General features: G+C 38.4%; 1 protein-coding gene across 2 annotated transcripts in view; it reads right to left on the minus strand.

Moving 5' to 3' along the window:
• Positions 1-6,881: 6,881 nt before the first annotated feature.
• The window catches only part of ZNF33B (zinc finger protein 33B), a 60,319-nt gene continuing 46,583 nt past the window's right edge, over positions 6,882-20,617 (minus strand). Inside the window, exon 5 of one of the 2 annotated variants that reach the window (XM_065922228.1) lies at positions 6,882-19,149. In XM_065922228.1, the coding sequence (XP_065778300.1) occupies positions 17,066-19,149 (2,084 nt within the window). In that variant the 3' untranslated portion in view covers positions 6,882-17,065. Of the gene's footprint in view, positions 19,153-20,617 lie in introns of both variants that reach the window. The other variant, XM_065922227.1, reaches the window with a different exon arrangement.

The following is a 20,617-nucleotide window of genomic DNA, read 5'->3' on the forward strand; positions in this document are numbered from 1 at the left end:
TAAAAAAGGCTCTGCAATTTTGGGTACATTGAGTAGAATTGCCAGATTTAGCAAATAAAGTACAAGTCATGAGACACTTTTATTCGTTGTTCATCTGAAATAAATTTTAAGTATCTAAATTATGTATCTCTCATCAATTAAATTTCTGATATATTGGCTCTCCTTAGTGATTCCTTGTTTTGAAGAATTGAGTTACATAATTTATTCCAGAGACTGTCCATTTACATGGTTCCATTTTCATTATATGTTACTTATTTCATAGTAGTATCTCACTTATTTCGTCCTTTGGACATTCATTAATGAGAAAACACATTTAGCTTTATAAACAGATATAATGGCATAAAGTTAACAACTCTGGGAACTGCTCTTCAAATTTGATTTGTTAAACACATAAGACCATCATTCATGGCACAACTTGCCTTTTCCACTCTTCAGGATCACGTTGGATCTCTCTGATTAATAATTTTTTTAACATGTCCACTAACAAAAAAACTTTTTGTCAGTTTTTTCCTTTCCCTTTTAACACTATGATACTTTCACTTGTCCATATGCTAGAAAAGCAGTTAGTAACATCCATGTAGAAAAATCAAATCCTTTAAGAGATGAAACTCATTTCAAAATACAGTCATAGCAAGTACAATAATGATTATCCACATAATCATTTTATAATCATTATTGAAAGAGGAGAAATTGCTCTTCTCTCAATTTCCATAATTCTATTGTTAGGGATACCGCAATTAGCTTCATTTAATGGAATATTTAAAAAGTTAAATAAGAATTTGGGGCCTTTTCTGGAGAATTAAAATATTTCAGTGCTTTAAATATTAAAACTGAGAACTCTTCCAGCTGTATTTGTTAAAGAGTGTCAATGAATTTCTGAATGCAAGAGAAATGAAGAATACTGACTGCCAACAAAAATTACAAAAGTCCTTTAATCATTCAATTCAAATGTTAATAGTATAAATGCTGAAGTAAGAGAACAATTTCATGTCAATTACTTCAATATCAACAGAAAAAATATCTCTATTTGAAGAGCAAGTATTATGAAGAATGTGGCCCGACAGTCAACACCTTCCACATAATCTTTCATGCTTTATTTATCCTCGGAATAAACATGTCTTCACCTTTATGTAAACATCCACCAAAATTTGTATTTGTATTACATTGATCAAAAGCAGTGTAGAAGCAAGGGGAAATATGTATTTTCTACATCCTAATTGCTTGCACCCGTGGCTATGCTGAAAAAAAAAATGAGGCTATTAAAACACTGATAATCTCTGTAATCATAAGTGAAGCTATTATTTTTGTTGTTGCAGTGGACTTTATCTTGGCACTTGAAATTATGATTGCAACTTTGGAATCAGAAAATACTCTGCCAGTACTACATTAGGTCATTTGACCTGAAAGAATGATGATGGTATGGAGGGTATTTACAGCTTCTGCTTCAATTACTGTATCTCAATCTGAATTCCTGTTAATCAAAAAAATTATTTTATCTCTTTCTATTGTACTAGTTCCCCTGGAGAAGGAAATGGCAACCCACTCCAGTATTCTTGCCTGGGAAATCCCATGGACAGAGGATCCTGGTGGGCTACAGTCCATGGGGTTGCAAAGAGTCGGACATGATTTAGTGACTGCTGCTGCTGCTAAGTCACTTCAGTCGTGTCTGACTCTGTGCAACCCCATAGACAGCAGCCCACTAGGCTCTGCCGTCCCTGGGATTCTCCAGGCAAGAACACGAGTGGGTTGCCATTTCCTTCTCCAATGCATGAAAGTGAAAAGTGAAAGTGAAGTCGCTCAGTCGTGTCGGACTCTTCACGACCCCATGAACTGCAGCCTACCAGGCTCCTTTGTGCCTTTAGTTGCACAACAGGTATCTCCTCAACAGGTTTATAGAAGGATTTGGAGAAACCAAGAACACGTGTCCCTCAGTTAAAGGACCTAACTGCATGGGAATTGTAGAGGAAAAGGAATAAGTAGAATGATGCAAAATACTAACAGTGTGTAACCATCTGTTGTTACCAGATGGAAAATGAGAAATTCCTGAGGAAATTGCAGGATAAGCAGAACTTTTATCAGAACAGGCAAAGAGATTAGCCTGAGGAAAGTTACTGACACATATGGTTCACCAGTTCCCACCTCTGAGATTCTCTCAATTTATCCATTTTGAGCTGTTTGCCAAGGATTTCCTAGCTGGAGGGTTTTGTTCTTCACCATTCTCCTGATTCTCTTGTCCCTGCAGTGCCTGCCTCCTCCAGACCCTGCCTCCTCTGATCCCTTCATGGGTTGACCAGAGTAGGGATTTCTCCCTTTAGTAAAGAGTTCTGATCAGCCAACACAGAAGTCTTCAGTTCTTTTCTTGGATGACTTTCTTTAGATTATCCCCACATTGAGTACCTGCTGCTCAGATTTGACTGTCCGTTCTTGTCGTCCTACCACTTTCCCTTAATTTGGATTTGGATAGCTGGCAAGAGTCAAAACAAAGGTTGCTAAAACTAGAGCACGTTTTGATCTGACCCCAAGTTCCAACCAGGGAGTTCTGAGAAAGCCTCAACAAAGCACTGATAAAAATCAATGGGGGACTCCCATGTCTTCTAGGTGCACTGCTGCAACATCGCCCAGCTCAACATTTTTGGAAAGTTTTCAAGTACAGCTGTCAGCAATCCTTTTCTGAGTTCGTAACTGCCCTGGTTACTCCATAGATGCGAGGGGTGGGGTGCCAGATAGCTTCCCCTGACGTAGTGATCTTCCAGACCCCAAAGTGATTGCTCTACCAAAGGAGCAAAATCTTCTAACTGCAGAATTCCATGCAGTTCTTGGTTGCTCAATTTCATTTAATAATCAGTATATATTCCTATGTGTGGGCTGTAAACTGAATACGCACTGAGGTGTACTTTTGTAAATTTCTGGGGCATGGAGGAAAGAAGCCTTTAAATAAGAAACATCAGCTGGTAATAAAGGCATCGGAATTACATGGGCATCCTGAGTAGCTTCTCAATGGCATCGGTGCTGCTGGTGACCCAAATAGACTGGCTGGCTTCCTTCACATTGAGACCAAAACAAAACAAAACAAAACTGTAATCAGGGCACTTTGGTTTCCCTTCCTGCGTTTACATTATTTCAACACCTTGTTTCTTTGCTTTTTTCCAAGTGACTAGTATAGCTACTCTCCCTGTTGCCTTCCATGCAGAAATCTTAATCTTCCCATGATGCTCTATCATTTCTGGCTTTCTATTAATAGCTATGCAGTGTGTGGAGCATAAGGGACTCCTGAAGGAGTCACCTTGTCTAAGACATGAAGTGGACTCAGTCTAGGCCATAAAGTACATTAACTGTGTCCTCAAATTGAGCAGGTAATTTATTACCAGTTAAAGAAGCTGTGCCTAGATGGGAACCACCCATCTGAAAGATTATCACCTCCCTCTTCCCCTGATTCAGTCTGAGGCATGGAGGGGTAAAGACATCCAGGGAGCAGAGTGAGGAGAAGCAGGGTTATGAGAGAGAAAATGTATTTGTCTTGCATTTTCTCTTTAATTTTTTCAATAGTTTCTTCTGGTTATCCAAATAATTTTTAAATTTCCTCTTGGAATGGTTAGAATTATATTCATCCCATAAATATCAGCAACTCGTTTACTGGGATAGACCCCCTTCTAAGAGCCTCTGCAAAACTGCAAAAATTGTCCTCTGGCTACTTCAGGACTGGAACCTCATATGTATGCCAATTCCAAATGCGACAGACAGATATTAACTGCTTTAAAAAGAGACCAGTCTTACATGTCTATCATGGTAAAATTTAATATGCCATCCTGCCCAACCCTTCCTCTCCCACCTTCGAAAAAAGGCCATTTTATGATGCATTGCACACCCTCTTGGGAAACTGATCTTTCAATTTTGAGACAGTATAAGGAAAATCTTATTGGTGTCTCACAAATGAGCTGACACCATTTTTTATTCTGTATATTTAGAATGAAGTCATGAAAAAACTTTACAAATACATCTTTGATCATTCCAAAAAATAAGTAAATAAAATAAAAAAAGACCAGCAGGCAACATTACTGGCTTCCCATATTTTCCAACCATCCAGTGATCATGATGAGATTTTGGAGCCTATTATTACCCATAATTATTCAAAAGTAAAATCTTGAATTTGGGTGGTTTTTTTTAAGATAGTATTCCAAAAGAACAGAGGGCTAGGAGGAAGAATATTTATAATTTAGGGTCTTTTACCTGACTGTTGTGTGGCCAAGACTTTCAGCTGATCTGCTCAAATCAGGAACTACCAGACTCATCCCATTCTTATCAAAATTGCCGAAGAAATATAATTAAAAATTTCTCCCAACACAAAAATCTATTTACCAAGGTAGAAAACAAAAGAATTTTATTAGTGAATAATCATAAAAGAAGAATGTGATGTGCACTATAGGAAGTCTGCTAAGAGATTACAAAGTCAGAAAGAAACCTCACACTTTTATAAAGCTGATTGGATACAACTCATGTTCTCAAGATAAACAATAACTAAACCTTAAGTAAGAGGACTTGACACCATCATTTATCATAGTTTACCCTAAATTCATCCAGTAATTGGGGTGAGCATCTGTGTTAATTGAAGCTTCTCATATCTATATGAAGGGAGATAGTTTTGCAACTTGGAGCAAGGCACCCATAGAAGAAGTTAGGCTTCTACCCTCCTACATAAACAGAAATTGAGAGTGTGAACACCCTGGAAGGGTACACTTCAAAGAGATAACTCCGGAGAAGGAAATGGCAACCCACTCCAGTGTTCTTGCCTGGAGAATCCCAGGGATGGGGTCGCACAGAGTCGGACATGACTGAAGTGACTTAGCAGTAAAGTCTACTACTACTTTATTTAGAGGATAGGTGTAAGTGAGAGCAGGAGAGAGTGGGGCAGACACGCCTGTCCCTGCTTTCCTCATCCCACCTGGACTCTTCTTTGCCCATGAATCTATTCCTCCCTTTCCCCAGCAGTCTATTTATTAACTAGCAAGAGGGTAAATAAGGGCTCTTCTAGGATTGATTTTGCTAATTTTTTTGAGGATACCGAGCACCATTTCACCATATTCTGTACCCTTATCTGACAGTCCCTCCCAGAACTGAGTTTTCTTTTCATCCAGGTTCAGATGGAAAAACAAAAAACAAACCATATCGTCACGCACCAATAAAAAGTAAGCTGTCCAGATGGAAATAAAATCTAATTAGACAATAAAAGTAGAGATTGGGGGGAAAAAAAAAAGAGAGAGATAACTCCAAGGCTTCCTGAAAAAGATATTGTAGGGGTGTAAAACTGCCAAAAGGCTTTTTAAAAGGTTCATATTCATCCCAAAGGGATGGATAAAGCATTTACAGTTACAAATTTACAAAAGAAAATGTTCTAAGAAAAATAAGTGGAGATATCTCTTCTATCATTAATCCTCTTTTCATTTCTATTTGCTCTTACTCTTACCACTTCTAGGTAATACTGTACTGCAGGTCTTAGGGCAGCTAAGAAAGAAAATGGAGTAAGTGGCATAAGATGGGAAATAAAGAGGTAATGCTATTGCTATATGCAGATGGCTTGACCTTGTATGTAGAAAATGCTCAAGGACTCACTGAAAAATATTAGAACCAATAAATGAGCTAAGTAAAGTTAAGGATACAGGATCAATAATATAAATATCAATGGAACTTGTATACATTAGCAATGAGCAATCCAAATACAAAGTTAAGACAACAGACTCATTTGCAATAGCATCAAAAGAAAAATTCTTGAGTGAATATAACAAAAGAAGTGTAATACTTCTACAATGAAAAGTGAAAGATATGTACAAGACTAGTTCAATGAAAATGTCACTGAAAGATTTTTGAAGATCTAGATAAATGGAAAGTTAGCAAGATAGCAAAAATAAAATTCCAGCCACCTCTCCCCACAGAAACACCAATTTTAACAACAATCCGTGGATGAAAAACCAATATGTGCTTTGCATTATGGAAGTCACTGGACGAGAGAAAGAGAAAAGGGCAGAAATGTATTTGCATGTCAAACGGTGGAAAATAAATCTGAAAAAATTCAGGGGAATTCTACCTTAGTGAAGTTTCTAGGCATTCAGTGGTGTGGAGCATGCCAAGATAGCCCCCTTCTATATGCTTGAAGTGACAGTGACAGATACGGATGCTGTCTCAAAGAGCTGGACACAACAGAGTGACTAACACTTTCACTTCTCACTTGGAGCCTTTGGCAGTCTTCTTGTGAGCCACTTTCTTAAAAATCAATCACTTGATCTCTGGAGTGTATGCATGTTTTAAATGGGATGGGTAACAATTTTCTAATTTACAGGCAATTATACCTCTATCATTTATTAAGTTAACATCAAAACTTTTAGTGACTTAACACCTCATTTATCACTGAACAATATTCCATTGTGTAGATGTGCCACATTTTGCTTATCCATTTACCTACTGAGAGGTATCTTGGTTAATTCTAATTTTGGAAATATTAAACCTGCTATATTTTTATGCCTGCTTTTGTGTTAATGTAAGCTTTAGAATAAGTTGAGTAATCACCTAGGAAAGCAATGGCTAGATTGTATAAGACTATGTTTCTTTCTAAGACATTGCCAAAGCTTGCAAGTATCTTCAACTTTAATTTACTTAACAAATACATTAAACTCATGATCCAATACATTCATTCATTCAACACTCATTGAGTTGAAAAACAACATGCCAGTTTTAGGCACTGGATTCATAGTAGTGCGTAAAGTAGATAAAATTCCAAGCTCTGAATGTAGTTTATATTCTATTGAGGAATACAGAATAATGAGACCATATTAAAATACTTTGTATGCTAAATGACAACTTGACAAAAAAATTGAAACATCAAAGTGGGATAAAGTTAACACAAAAGGAAAAACTATGGAGACAATAAAAAGATCAGGGGTTGGGGTGGAGATGGAAGGATGAAAAGACAGCACAGAGGACTTTTACAGCAGTGAAAATACTCACTATGGTACCATAATGATGGATGGATAAATGTCATTAACACATGTCTAAACCCATATGATACACAATACCAAGAGTGACATGTAATGTAATTGATAGACTTTTATGATGTGTCAATGTAGGTTCATCAATTGTAACATATATGCCACTCTGCTGGGGGATGCTGATAACAGGAGGGTGTATGTGTGTGAGGGGGAGGAAACGGGAAATCCCTGCACTTTCCCCTCAATTTTGCTATGAATCTAAAACTTCTCTAAAAAAACTATCTTAATTTCTTTTTTAAAAGCTGCCAGAAGACTGATTCAATCTTTAGTACACATGTGTACTAGTCTGCCAAGGTTGCTGCCTTAGTCCACTGGGGCTGCTATAACAAATTACTAACAGACTGGATAGCTTATAAACAACGGAACTTTATTTTGCACAGCTCTGGAGGTCAGGAAGTCCAAGGCCAATGCAGGAGCATGGCTGCATTCTGGTGAGAACAGTCTTCCTGGTTAACAGATGGCACCTTCTCATTGCATTCTCATGTGCTGGAAAGGCTGGGGAGCTCTGTGAGGCCCCATTCATGAGCATTCCACTCTCCAGACATAATCACCTCTCAACGACCCCACCTTCTAACACCATCACACTGAAGATGACGCCAACATATGAATTTAGGGGTGAGAGGAGGGGACACAAACATTCAGCTGTCAAAACAAAGTACCACCACAGATGAGGTGACTTAATGCAACTTTATTTGACTCAGTTTTGGAAACTGGAAGTCCAAGGACAAGGTGTTGGCAGGTTTGTTTTCCCAAGGCCTCTCTCCTTGGCTTGCAGATGACTGCCTTCTGTGTTCTTGCATGCCCGTTTCTTTATGCATACTTGTCTCTGGTGTCTCTTTCTCTTGTAAGAATACCAGTCATGTTGGATTAGGGCCCACCCTTATGACCTCATTTCACTTTACCACTTTAAAGGCCCTATCTCCAAAATAGTCACATTGGGATAGATTTGGAGGAAAAACAATTCAGTCCATGATAATATACAGCTGATTGTAAGTATTTTTCATAAAATACTATTTACCAGTATCTCTAATGAATTCCGACATTATGTTTTATTTCGTTTTTTAAAAATATTAGCTCTGATTCACTGAACTGATTTCACAGTTCCTTTATAGGCCAAGGTGGTTGCTTAGTAATGTGTTACCTAGACTAGGCTCAACTACATTTCTGAGTTCCCTTTTCTGTATGTTTCCCATTAGGGTGGGCCATAAAAGATATTCTTGTGCAAGACTTGGAGGGTGTAAGTGATGTAATAGCCATTTTGTATCTTCGTAACATGTTGCTGCTGATCTACTGACCACCTCACTGGCATGAGACCCCACTAGAACTATGACCATTCCATATAGGTCCTATGGCATCTCTGATGCTCACACCAGATACGTGCGATGTCCTCACTAATTGAGAGACCCAGCTTCTGAAGGACTCCATACCAATCCGAGAGGCAATAAGAACTGTTTCCAGGTTTAGCCCCTCCTTGTCGGCACTACTCATGGTTGTGAGTCCTCATCTGTTTTTGCTTTCCTTCATGTCACATCCATCTCCTTTTCCTTATTGTCTGCCCTGAGCACTTTAGTCAGATGTCTTCATCAGGCATGGAGACAACCTCATAGACACCGCTTAACCAGTTCCCACAGTTGTAGAAAGACAAAGCCCTGTAATAAATCCCTTTAGACATACATTCCTCTCATGGTTCTATGTCTCTAATTAAATCCTCCTGAATCACAAATGTGTACCAAATTGGGTGTTGCTTCACCGGGGTTCAATTCCTAGGTTGGGAAGATCCCCTGGAAAAGGAAATGGCAACCCACTCCAGTATTCTTGCCTGGAGAATCTCATGGACAGAGGAGCCTGGTAGGCTACAGTCCATGGGGTTCCAAGAGTCGGACATGACTTAGTGACTAAACCATCACCAATCTGATTAGAGTCAGATTTAAAACCATTAAAGATCCTGTTTCAGTTGTAAGAGGCACTCATCGTCCATGATGTGCAGTGGCAATACAGTTACTCAAATGATTATCTCTAAGTATCTATTATCATGTGCGTTTAGAAAGCAAATTGTTGGGAATGCAAGATTTTCTCTCATAGGTATTTTAGTGAACAAAAGGAGTATGAAACTGGTTGTTTATTCTAAATGTGTTGGACAATGTTGGGAAACAACATGAGAAGCTCAGGAATTTAAATTCCCAGCTCAAGATCCACAAACAGACCCTAAAGCTTCAATGATAGTTCTGAAAGCACCTCATCCCCTAAAGCTGCAGGGCTGAGATTTATGAAAAGAAATCCAGTGACAAATCTGTTGGGTGGCTTAATTACTATGTACATTGAATTTCCAACTTTATATGGTCTCATTAAAATTAAAATTAGGGCACTGATTTGTAAAGAATCCTGAAAACTTGGATGGGGAAATAACAGAATTCAGTGGAGCTGAATCTTCAATACCTATAAATACTTTCAATACATCTATCAGGCAACCCCTCACCCCTCTCAATCCACTGCTATGGGTTCATGAGGTATTCCCTATGACGAGCTGACCAGTGAAAGAAAAAAAAACTCAGGCTTGGATCAGATCATTCTGCATAGTACGCAGCACCACAGCCCCACTCTGAGATGGTCCTGAAAGTCGGTAGTGAAATCACCTGATTTATTTTGCCTGGAAGGAGGAATGGCTGAAGTTGAGTTAACACTTATTTATGCACAGTGCCTAATGGTTTGGCTAAATGATCAAGGACTAAGGAGGGGTACATTGGAAAACCTGCAAAAGGGAGTTCAGGGGAAGGGGTGCACATCTAAACCTTTCCAGATGAGGAGAGTGAAGGTCTTTGTGTACCATGTGAATGCTCACCAAAGGGTGACCTCATCATAGGACTGAAACATTAAGTGAAGGACACATTCTGTGATGCCAATCTCCTATCAGTCAGGTCCATCACCCAGGCACTTGTCATTGCCAAATGCGCTCATGAACACAGTGGCTGCAGCAGCAGTGAAGGAAATTATACATGTGCTCAGCAAAGTGGACTTTCACTCAGTAAGACCAATCTGGCTAATGTCACTGTTAAGAGATTAATCTGCCAACAGTAGAGACCAACAATTAACTTGGCACCGTTCCCTGGATGGATCGGTTTAGCCATGTTACAGGTTGATTGCATTAGACCATTCTCATCACAAAATGAACAGTATTTTGTACCTACCATCAAAGATATTTACCCTGCACATGCATTTGCCTTCCCTGCCTGCAATGCATCTGTCAAAACCAACACCAACAGATTTACAGAATGTCTCACCCACCAGCATGATATTCCTTGTACTCTTGGACTGCAGGAGAGACAAGAGGCTGCTAAAGTCTCCACAGTGAGAGTGTCTTTGAGGGCACTAATGGGAGTGCCTATTGATTTCAATTCAGATCGATTCTTAAGCCTGTTTGTGGAGGAGGCCCTATACAAGTTGGGCATTTGAAAGTAACACCATCAGTGAAATTAAAAACTTTAAGTGGGGGATATGTTGCCTGCAGAGCCCAAAAAGGACTAAAAGATGTATTTATATTAACATTGTGAGTATTAAGAACAGAAAATGAAAAGCAGTCTGTAGCTGCTTCTTGACAGCATCAGGGATGAAACAGCCTTTGCTTTACAAGTGATTTTCAGGAACTCAACTGATGGGGCAGATCTCTGTGTGGTGAAATAACTTATGCTCTTTTTGTGAGTATTTATATGCCCTCAATGAATCTGTGAGATGAATTTCCTCAGAGGAGGATATCATCAATGTCATGTCATGCCTGGGCTCGTGGAGGAAACTGGATGCGGCTAGGACACTGCCTGCAAAGACTGCGCAATGGTAGAGTTGTTCAGGTGTCCCATGGGTAGCCTGCTAAAGGTGCCTTGCGTCCCTTGGAGGTGAAGGTAAACTGTGGCTGACAGGGTGTTAAAAAGAGCACGGAACGGAACATATTAGCCAAGCTGGAATCACAAAATATTTACTACTTGCTATTTGAATGGAAACAGTAATTTCAGTAACATTGGGTACTAGGTTCTTAGCAGATAGGCCATAGCATTAAGGTTTTAATAACCCACTGTGAAGCACCATCATTACTTCCAGGCTAAGAACAAGCTATACTGGATCCTTAAACAGAGAAATAGTGGCAATGATCACTTGTTCTCTAGGTAGGTATTTACAATGGTTTCAATTGAGGTATATGGTACACTAGGGTCTCCTTTTGTCAATCCAATCTGTAAGTGCCAAAAATTTAATTTTATTATTCTTTGGATCAGAGCATCCATGCTTTCTAGGGGATTATGCTAAAATTAAGTCAGTGGGTGTTATGACCATGCGAAACTTAAGACAATAGTTCTGTTGGTTAAGACGAAACATCCTATTTGTTCCTAAATGACTCAGTCTCCCTGGGTTGCTATAATAAAATACAATGGACCAGGTGGCTTATAAACAACAAAAATTTATTTCTCACAGTTCAAGAGGCTGGGAAGTCCAAGATCATGGCTCCAGAAGATTCCTTGTTTGGTGAGGACTGCTTCCTCTTCACAGAAGGCTGTCTTTTCCTAAGTCCCCATACGGCAGAAGAAGCAAGGAAATTTTCTGGAGTCTCTATTTTAAGAGCACTAACCCTAATCACGAGGGCTCTGTTCTCCTAACTGAATCACTCCCCAAAGCCCCGCCACCAAATACCATCACAGGGATATACATATTCAGTATAGCACTGTATTTTATATTTGGTAACACCTCTAAGATTTTAGGGGGTAACATGATTAAGGGGGTACCCAGGTATAACTGTAACTTGAGCCCTGTATTAAGGCTATGAAAATTTACCAATGGTACACTTCAGTATTAAAGTTAATATTAAAGTTAATTTGGAAGATACAAAAGCCAATCACAGCACCCTTTTATCTTTTGTTGTACAAATGATTTTAGTATATTCTGGATTTATAATTGAGTCAAAGTGTGGATATAATTTATATAAGATTGTACAGAAACTACATCTCAATTTCAAAAACAAACTATGGAACTATATTTCAGTTATTTTGTTGTTTACTCTCCTTGTATCTACGTCTCTGCCTCCCTCCCTTCATTCTTTCATTCCATTTATTTCCTTTCTGTGGTTACTTGCTACACTTCAGGAGGGTTCTCTTTACTCTGATCAAATTTATAAATTTCTCTCTTCAGGAAAGGGTTAGGGGCCTGCTCCGTGGCAATGGTTGCTTCACATGGTGCAAGGATCCCAGGCTTAAGCTGCATTTGAATTAACCTCTGTGCTGCACCTCAGGATAGGAGTTTTGTACTATAACCATGAGCACAGAACCTTTTAAACAGGTGGTGCAGCAAAAGCATGCTGGGCCCATAACCCAGAGAGACTGGCTGATTTAGCATCCTCTGTCTGCTATGGCTGTCTTTTTTTTTGCCATGCAGGTTTCTTTCTCTCTTATTTCTCTCATACAAATTTCCTCAGTTATTCTGGACTTCTAGCCATGTACATCACCCATGATGTGGACATTCTGGGTAGTTACAAGGGAAAGTACCACAGTCCAGCAGCTGGCCTCACAGGTAGCTCAGACACCACCTGCCAAACAGACTGAACCCCATGGCAAGTCACCCTGGGGGCACAGCCAATGAACAATTCTCTTAGGGACAAGAGCCTCTTAAGTGGGAAGAGATAGCAACCTTCAGAAAAGAACACAGAGCAGAGCAGGCCAAAGTGCAAGCCTGCCAGCAGTTGGTGGTTCCATCCCAAGCAGCCTCTGCCACATCACAGAACCTGTTAGACAAGAGCAATTAGCTAAGTGACCAGGTGACCTATCTTAGATGGATAATCCTGCTCATGCCCAGCTGTACTAACTGCTTCCTCGTCACTCTATTGGTGGCAGGATTCATGCCCTGGGGTAATGCAGTAGCGGAACATGTGACACCTTAAACTGGACAGATGAGATCTCCATAAGCTTACTAGTTATGTCTATTCATAGGCCAGGCGAGAGGACACCACACACCAACCAGGGTCACACAGGTTATCATGCTTGGGAACAAAGGGAAAACCAGGGGTTGTGGGACATGGCTCTGTAGTATGCAGAGGGTGCAGTGAAGTTTCTGTGAGAAGATGGGAATGGTTTTTCAGAATAATTTTGTGGGCTGGTAGGGAAGTGAAACTTGCCACTGAGGGAAAACCAAGAACTGGTCCCCCAGATAAGGAAGGAGGACTGTCTGACTACAGTGACCTGGGGGAGGAGAATAGGGAGGGAAATCTGCAGTTAGGCCATCAGAAATCTTAGTTTCAGATGTGAAGAGACTCTGTTACACTGGGCCTTAATTTCAAGCCACAGTTGCTATAATTTAAAGTACTCTGAAGACTACAAAAACAACCCAAATGTTCATTAGTGATTATTATAGCTGCAGGGCAGAAACATGTTCAGTGCAGAAATAAGATGTTATAATGAGAGGTAAGTAATTTAAGGTAATTTCAAAAGAAGATAAGGCTTAGAAAAGCAGAAAGCTGTAATCGAAAATATGCCTTAGTGGTTGACAATATATGATTTCTAAGAATGCATTCCCTACCCTACTCCACCCCCACCATGGAAAAACTGGTACTGAATCATGTGAGTTTCAAATTCTGTAAATATATAAGAAAGTAATATGTGGCAGGGTTGTTTATTTAATACACTCCATTTTTTTGAGCAGTTTCAGGGTTACAGAAAAAATTAGCAGAAAGCACAGAGTTCCTACATACCCCTTTACCTCTACCTCCCTCCACACTTTTCCCTTATTAATACCGTGCATTAGTGTGGTACATTTGTTATAACTGATGAACCAATACTGATACATTTTTACAACTAAAGTCCATGGTTTACATTAGGGTTGACCCATTGTATTTTACACTTTGTAGGTGTGTTTTACACTTTGTAGGTTTTGACAAATGAATGACATGTATCCACCATTATAGTATCCTATAGGATGGTTTCACTGTTCTAAAAATTGTCTGTAATCCACCTATTCATCGCTCTGACCCTCACCCTGACCACCTGGAAACCACTGATATTTTTTAGTGTCTCCACAGTTTTGCCTTTATCAGAATGCATTACTGTTGGAATTATACAGCATAAAACCTTTTCAGATTGACTTGTCTCGTTTAGCCATACGCATCTAAGGTTCCGTATCTCTGTTACTTGATAGCTCATTTCTTTTTATCACCTGCCTAACCATCATATTCGGTAACCTTTCTGTAACTGCTTTCTAGTGTCAGGAGATTTTTTTGTTGCTGATTCTCTGGAATTTTCTACATAGACAATCATGTTATCTGTGAACATCAATAGTTTTACCTCTTCCTTCCAAATCTGTGTACCTTTTATTTCCCTTACTTATCATGCTGCATTAGCTAGGACTTCCTGAAGGTTGCTGAAAAGGTATGGTTACAGGGGACCTCCTTGCCTTGCTCTTTATCTTACTGGAAAAGCATCTAGTTTCTCACCATTAAGTATGATGTTAGCTGTAGGATTTTTATAAAAATTTTTATAAAAAGTTGAGGGAACTTGGTAAAAAGTTTCTGTATTCCTCACTTACTGGGTTTTTTATTTATCATGAATGGATGTTAAGATTTTTTGAAAAGTTTTTCGGCATCTACTGATATGATCACATAATATTTCTTCTTTAGCCTGTTGATATGATGGGTTACATTAATTATTAAATGTTGGATACCTGGATAAATCCCACTTGTTCATATCATGTAGTTCTTTTTATACACTGTTGGATTCAATTTGCAAGCATACTGTTGAGGATTTCTGTATCTATTCATGAGATCCTGGTCTGTACCTTGGCTTTCTTCTAATGTCTTTCCCTGGCTTTACAACTAGGGTAATGCTGGCCTCAAAAAATAAGTAAAAGCTCTTCTTTTACATTATGTAAGATACTGTAGAGAAGTGATACTATTTCTCCCTTAATTTGGTAGAATTCATCAGTAAAAACATCTGGGCCTAATACTTTCTGCTTTGGAAGATTAAAAATTGATTCAATTTCTTGAGATATATGCCTGTTTACATTTACCCTTCTGTGAGTTTTGGCAGATTGTTTCTTTCAAGGAATTGGCCCATTTCATTTAGGTTATCAAATCTGTGGGTATAGAGTTGTCCATAACATTCCTTTATAGCCTTTTGATGCTGAAGGGATCAGTAGTTATGGCTCCCTTTCATTCCTGATGTTAGCAATTTGTATCTTCTCTTTCTCTAGCTAACCTGACTAGATTTATCAATTTTATTGACCTGCTCTAAGAACCAGCTTTTGGTTTTATTGATTTTTCTCTATTGGTTTCCTGTTTTCAATTACTCTGATATCTGCCTAAGTTCTCATTATTCTTTTGTTTTTTTATAACTTGGACTTAATTTGCTCCTCTTTTTCTAGTTTCCCACAATGGAAGCTTAGACTCTGTGTATAATCTGAAATCACTAGATCGTGTAATCTTAGGTTATTAGCCTAATGTAATTGCTTACATAATCTAATCATGTAATTTAGTATATCACCTCTACCCTATCAATAGAAGCACTGCTCTAGCTCCATTCTGGTCATGCTCCAGCCTCAGTCCTCCTCCCCACAGAATCAACAGTCATTAAGGGCCCAGATCTCAGGGTACATCAGACCCTTGAATTTACAGTCTAATTTATAGCCCTGAATGTTGTCTAGTCTGAGGCTTCCTTCCTGAACCCTGTCTTGGAAAGCAGTTGCTTACCCAGGGCCTGGATAAATTTAGGCTGAAGGCTAGAGTATTTACATATGTATACTCAAGGCACATCTTGGTCTGCAATGAGCTATGGGTGAAAGAGAAAGGGCAATGGGACTAGGACCTAGATATTCCCATGCAGAGAATACATTTTATTGAACATTTAGTTATTTTGATTTATAAGTTTTAAAAGGTTAGACATGAGCTTTGTGGGCTTCCTTTTAAACTGTTGCTCCAGGCCTTATATTCAAGGGAGATGTGCCTAATGTTGTAACAACTGCTAAACTAGGAGTATCTATTTTCTATTCCCAATTATGTTAAGTTCCATTTTGTTAAGAAACATATAGTTTATGTAATGTACATACCTAAGTCCTGTGAACTTAAGGGATGCTTCACTGGTGTTTAATGCTTCTGCCCTAACTATTCAATTTATCTCTGCTTTTAAAAACATTCATATTTAAATCATTGCCAGGATTAGGGTAGCACAAAGGCTATGGTTATTATTAATAATTAATAATATTTATTAACTTCCTGTGGTGAAATCCTGATTCCTTTGTAATCTTCATGTAATACAGACTCCAGATTCCTTTTTGATTTTACAACCTGTGTTGACGGTTACTCAAATATATAAACCACAAAATTTCATAGAAATGCACAGACAAACACAAAGATCACATGTAAACACTAGTGAAATCTGAATAAAGTCTGTATCTGACTTAGTAGTAGGGTACCATCCTGTTATGGCTATAAATATGTTACAGTTATATAACACTGTTATTAGAGTATGTTATAGTTATGTAACTATTATTAGAAGAAGCTTTGTAAAGGGCACATCAGAATTCTATGCACTACTACTACTGCAAATTCTTTTGAACCTATTTTACTATTTTTTTTAGTTTTTAAAGCTTTACATTGCACAATATGCATTATAAATTACAATCTGCTGTTTCGTACCAAAACACAAATTCTAACTTTTGATGTTATATTACCTCTGAAGAAAATCTGCAATCCATAAGTCTCAAATGGACAGATTCCTCCCCTATGTAAATTCTGACATAACCTAGTATTTTTGTTAGAACTTTCACAAAATCTGTGAGGTTTTATGCCAGTACATGACATTCAGTGGAATATTATCTGTTAACAAATTGCCCTATACTTGCTGCAGTCTAGAAATTGGTCCTATGTTATTACTTTGGAGTAAAATAAGGCCAGTTGTGTGGATGAAGGTTACTAAACATTCAGTATGTCAACAGAGCTTTCTCCATAGTGTGAATTCTCTGAAATGGAGTAGGTGCTGAATTGTGGCTCAACATTTCTAATATTCACTTCAATCATAAGGTTTTTCTCCTATGTGCATTCGCTGATGTACAATAAGGTTTGACTTCTGAGAAAAGGTTTTCCGACATGTGTTACATTCATAGGGCTTCTCCCCTGTGTGTGATCTCTGATGTTTAGCGAGGTCTGATTTACGGTAAAAAATCTTCCCACATTCATTACATTGACAAGACTTCTCTCCTGTGTGAGCCCTGTGATGTACCGTGAGTGATGATTTGTGACTGAAGGATTTCCCACATTCATTACATTCATAGGGCTTTTCTCCTGTGTGCTTCCTCTGATGCAGAGTAAGTCCTGACTTCACACAAAAAGATTTTCCACATTCGTTACATTTATAGGGCTTTTCTTCTATATGTGTTCTCTGATGTACAATTAGAGCTGACTTATGACAGAAAGCCTTTCCACACTCATTGCATTCATAGGGTTTCTCCCCTATGTGAATTCTCTGGTGCTGAGTGAGCTGTGACTTCTGGCAGAAGGTTTTCCCACATTCGTTGCACTCATAGGGCTTCTCCCCTGTATGTGTTCTATTATGTTTAGTTAGGTATGATTTATTATAGAAGATTTTTCCACATTCATGACATTCATAGGGTTTCTCCCCTGTATGGATTCTATAGTGTTGAGATAGGGTTGACTTATGGCTGAAAAATTTTCCACACTCAGGGCATGCAAAGGGTTTCTCCCCTGTGTGAGTTCTCTGATGTACTGTGAGGTCAGACTTCAAGCAGAAGGTTTTCCCACATTCGTAACATTCATAAGGTTTCAAACCTGTATGAATTATCTGATGTCTGGTGAGTACTGACTTGTGGTAGAAAGTTTTCCCACATGCATTACATTCATAGGGTTTATCTCCTATGTGAGTTCTCTGATGTTGTGTAAGATGTGACTTCTGACAGAAAGACTTCCCACACTCAGGACATTCAAAGGGTTTCTCACCTGTATGAGTTCTCTGATGTACTGTAAGGTGTGAATTCATACAGAAAGTTTTTCCACATTCATAACATTCATAGGGTTTTAGTCCTGTGTGTGTTCTCTGATGTTTAGTGAGGTCTGACTTCTGATAAAAATTTTTCCCACATGCATTACACTGATAGGGTTTCTCCCCCGTATGTGTTCTCTGGTGTAATGTGAGGGCTGACTTGTGGCTGAAGGCTTTCCCACATTCACTGCATTCATACGGTTTCTCCCCTGTGTGTGACCTCTGATGTTTAGTGAGGTTTGATTTCTCCCAGAAAGTTTTTCCACACTCATTACACTGAAAGTGTTTCTCTCCTGTGTGAATCCTTTGATGTCGAGTAAGGTGTGACTTCTCCCAAAAAGCTTTCCCACATTCATTACATTCAAAGTGCTTCTCTCCTTTATGAGTTTTCTGAAGCTGTGAGAGGTAGAACTTCCTCCTGAAATTATTCCCACTTTCACCATATTCACAGTGTTTCAAATGTGCCTCATGATGTTTTAAAAGGGAGGACTTCGCACATAAGGATTTCCCACAATCACCAAATTCATAGTGATTTTCCTTTGAGGGAGTTATCTGATGGAACAAGAAGGATGAGCTATCACAGAATCTTCTCCCATATTCATCATATGCACAGTCATTCTCTTCAGTGATCTCTGTCTTGTATGTATTGAATACTACCTTTTCATTGAAGGTTTCTTGATGTATGTTATATGCAAAATTTTGCTCTAAAGTTTGAATCTTCTCAAGCTGAACAGAATCCTCATTATGACTGACAATTTTTCCACTTTTAAAAAATTCATTTTTTTCTCTAGTATGAGTTTTCTCATGTTTAATATTGAGTAGCAATTTTCCACAGGCATTAAATTCATTGGTCTTTTTTCCTAAAGAGTTTTTTTTATCAATAACCAATTCTGAAATATAGTTGAAGCTCATTCCACATGAGCCACAATGACAGAGTATTTTTCTGCGAGGAAAAGAATTTGTGTTCAGCTCAAGTGACTTTCCTAGTACATTACCTTGTTCTTTAGTCAGACTTTTGTTATTGATTAATACAACTTTCCATATGTGTTTAGGCTGGTTTTCTTGGCTCCTTTCTTTCATGCCATCAGTTTTGCAGACTTCTAGAAACAAGAAAAATTTATCTCACCATATGAAAATTAACACATTTCTTATGGAATGAGACCTACCTACAAATGCCCTACATTGCTGGTAGCTGAAAAAGGAAGAGTAAACTGTTCTTAGAAAACATACATTTGGTTTCAAGACATTTCTCAGACATATCTGAAGAATAAGAGCAACTCTTTAAATCCGAATCTCTCCATGAATTCTCCATAAAACTTATGGATCAATATAAGGAGACCAAATACAATTACCAACAACACATTACTTGGGCATAACTACAGAATACTACTAACTTCAAATCATTATTAAGTAAGTAAATAAATATTCAAATACAAAACAAACTGAGACAGAGTTTCAGTTTTCATAGGTATGCAGAAAGTCAGCTGAGGACTGACTCTTTGCATATCACATATTACCATGTATTATAAATACATGTAAAAGATGAGACAGAGAACTTAAGAGGTGATTAAACACAAATATCACATTAATCCAAGTCTGTGCTCTAATCAGTAATACTGAAGAAGCTGAAGTTGAACAGTTCTATGAAGACCTACAAGACATTCTAGAACCAACACCCAAAAAAGATGTCCTGTTCATTACAGGGGACTGGAATGCAAAAGTAAGAAATCAAGAGATTCCTGGAGTAACAGGCAAATTTGGCCTTGGAGTACAAAATGAAGCAGGGTAAAGGATAACAGAATTTTGCCAAGGGAATGCACGGGTAACAGCAAACACCCTCTTCCAACAACACAAGAGAAGACTACTCATGGACATCACCAGATGGTCAATACCAAAATCAGACTGACTATATTCTTTGCAGCCAAAGATGGAGAAGCTCTATACAGTCAGCAAAAGCAAGACTGAAAGGTGCCTGTGGATCAGATCATGAATTCACTAATGCCAAATTCAGACTTAAACTGAAAAAAGTAGGGAAAACCACTAGGCCATTCAGGTATGACCTAAATCAAATCCCTACGATTATACAGTAGAAGTGACAAATATATTAAAAGAATTAGATCTGATAGACAGAGTGCCTGAAGAACTATGGACAGAGGTTGGTGACATTGGACAGGAGGCAGTGATCAAGACCATCCCAAAGAAAAAGAAATGCAAAAAGGCAAAATGGTTGTCTGAAGAGGCCTTACAAATAGCTGATAAAAGAAGAGAAGTAAAAGGCAAAGGAGAAAAAGAAAGATATATGCATTTGAATACAGAGTTCCAAAGAATAGCATAGAGAGACAAGAAAGCCTTCCTCAGTGATCAATGCAAAGAAATAGAGGGAAACAATAGAATAGGAAAGACTAGAGATCTCTTCAAGAAAATCAGAGATACCAAGGAAACATTTCATGCAAAGATGAGCACAATAAAGGACAGAAATGGTATGGGCCTAAAAGAAGCAGAAGATATTAAAAAGAGGTGGCAAGAATACAAAGAACTATATATAAAAAAAGATAATGATGGTGT

Source organism: Muntiacus reevesi, chromosome 2, assembly GCF_963930625.1.
Source record: "Muntiacus reevesi chromosome 2, mMunRee1.1, whole genome shotgun sequence".
NCBI classification, from domain to species: Eukaryota; Metazoa; Chordata; class Mammalia; order Artiodactyla; family Cervidae; genus Muntiacus; species Muntiacus reevesi.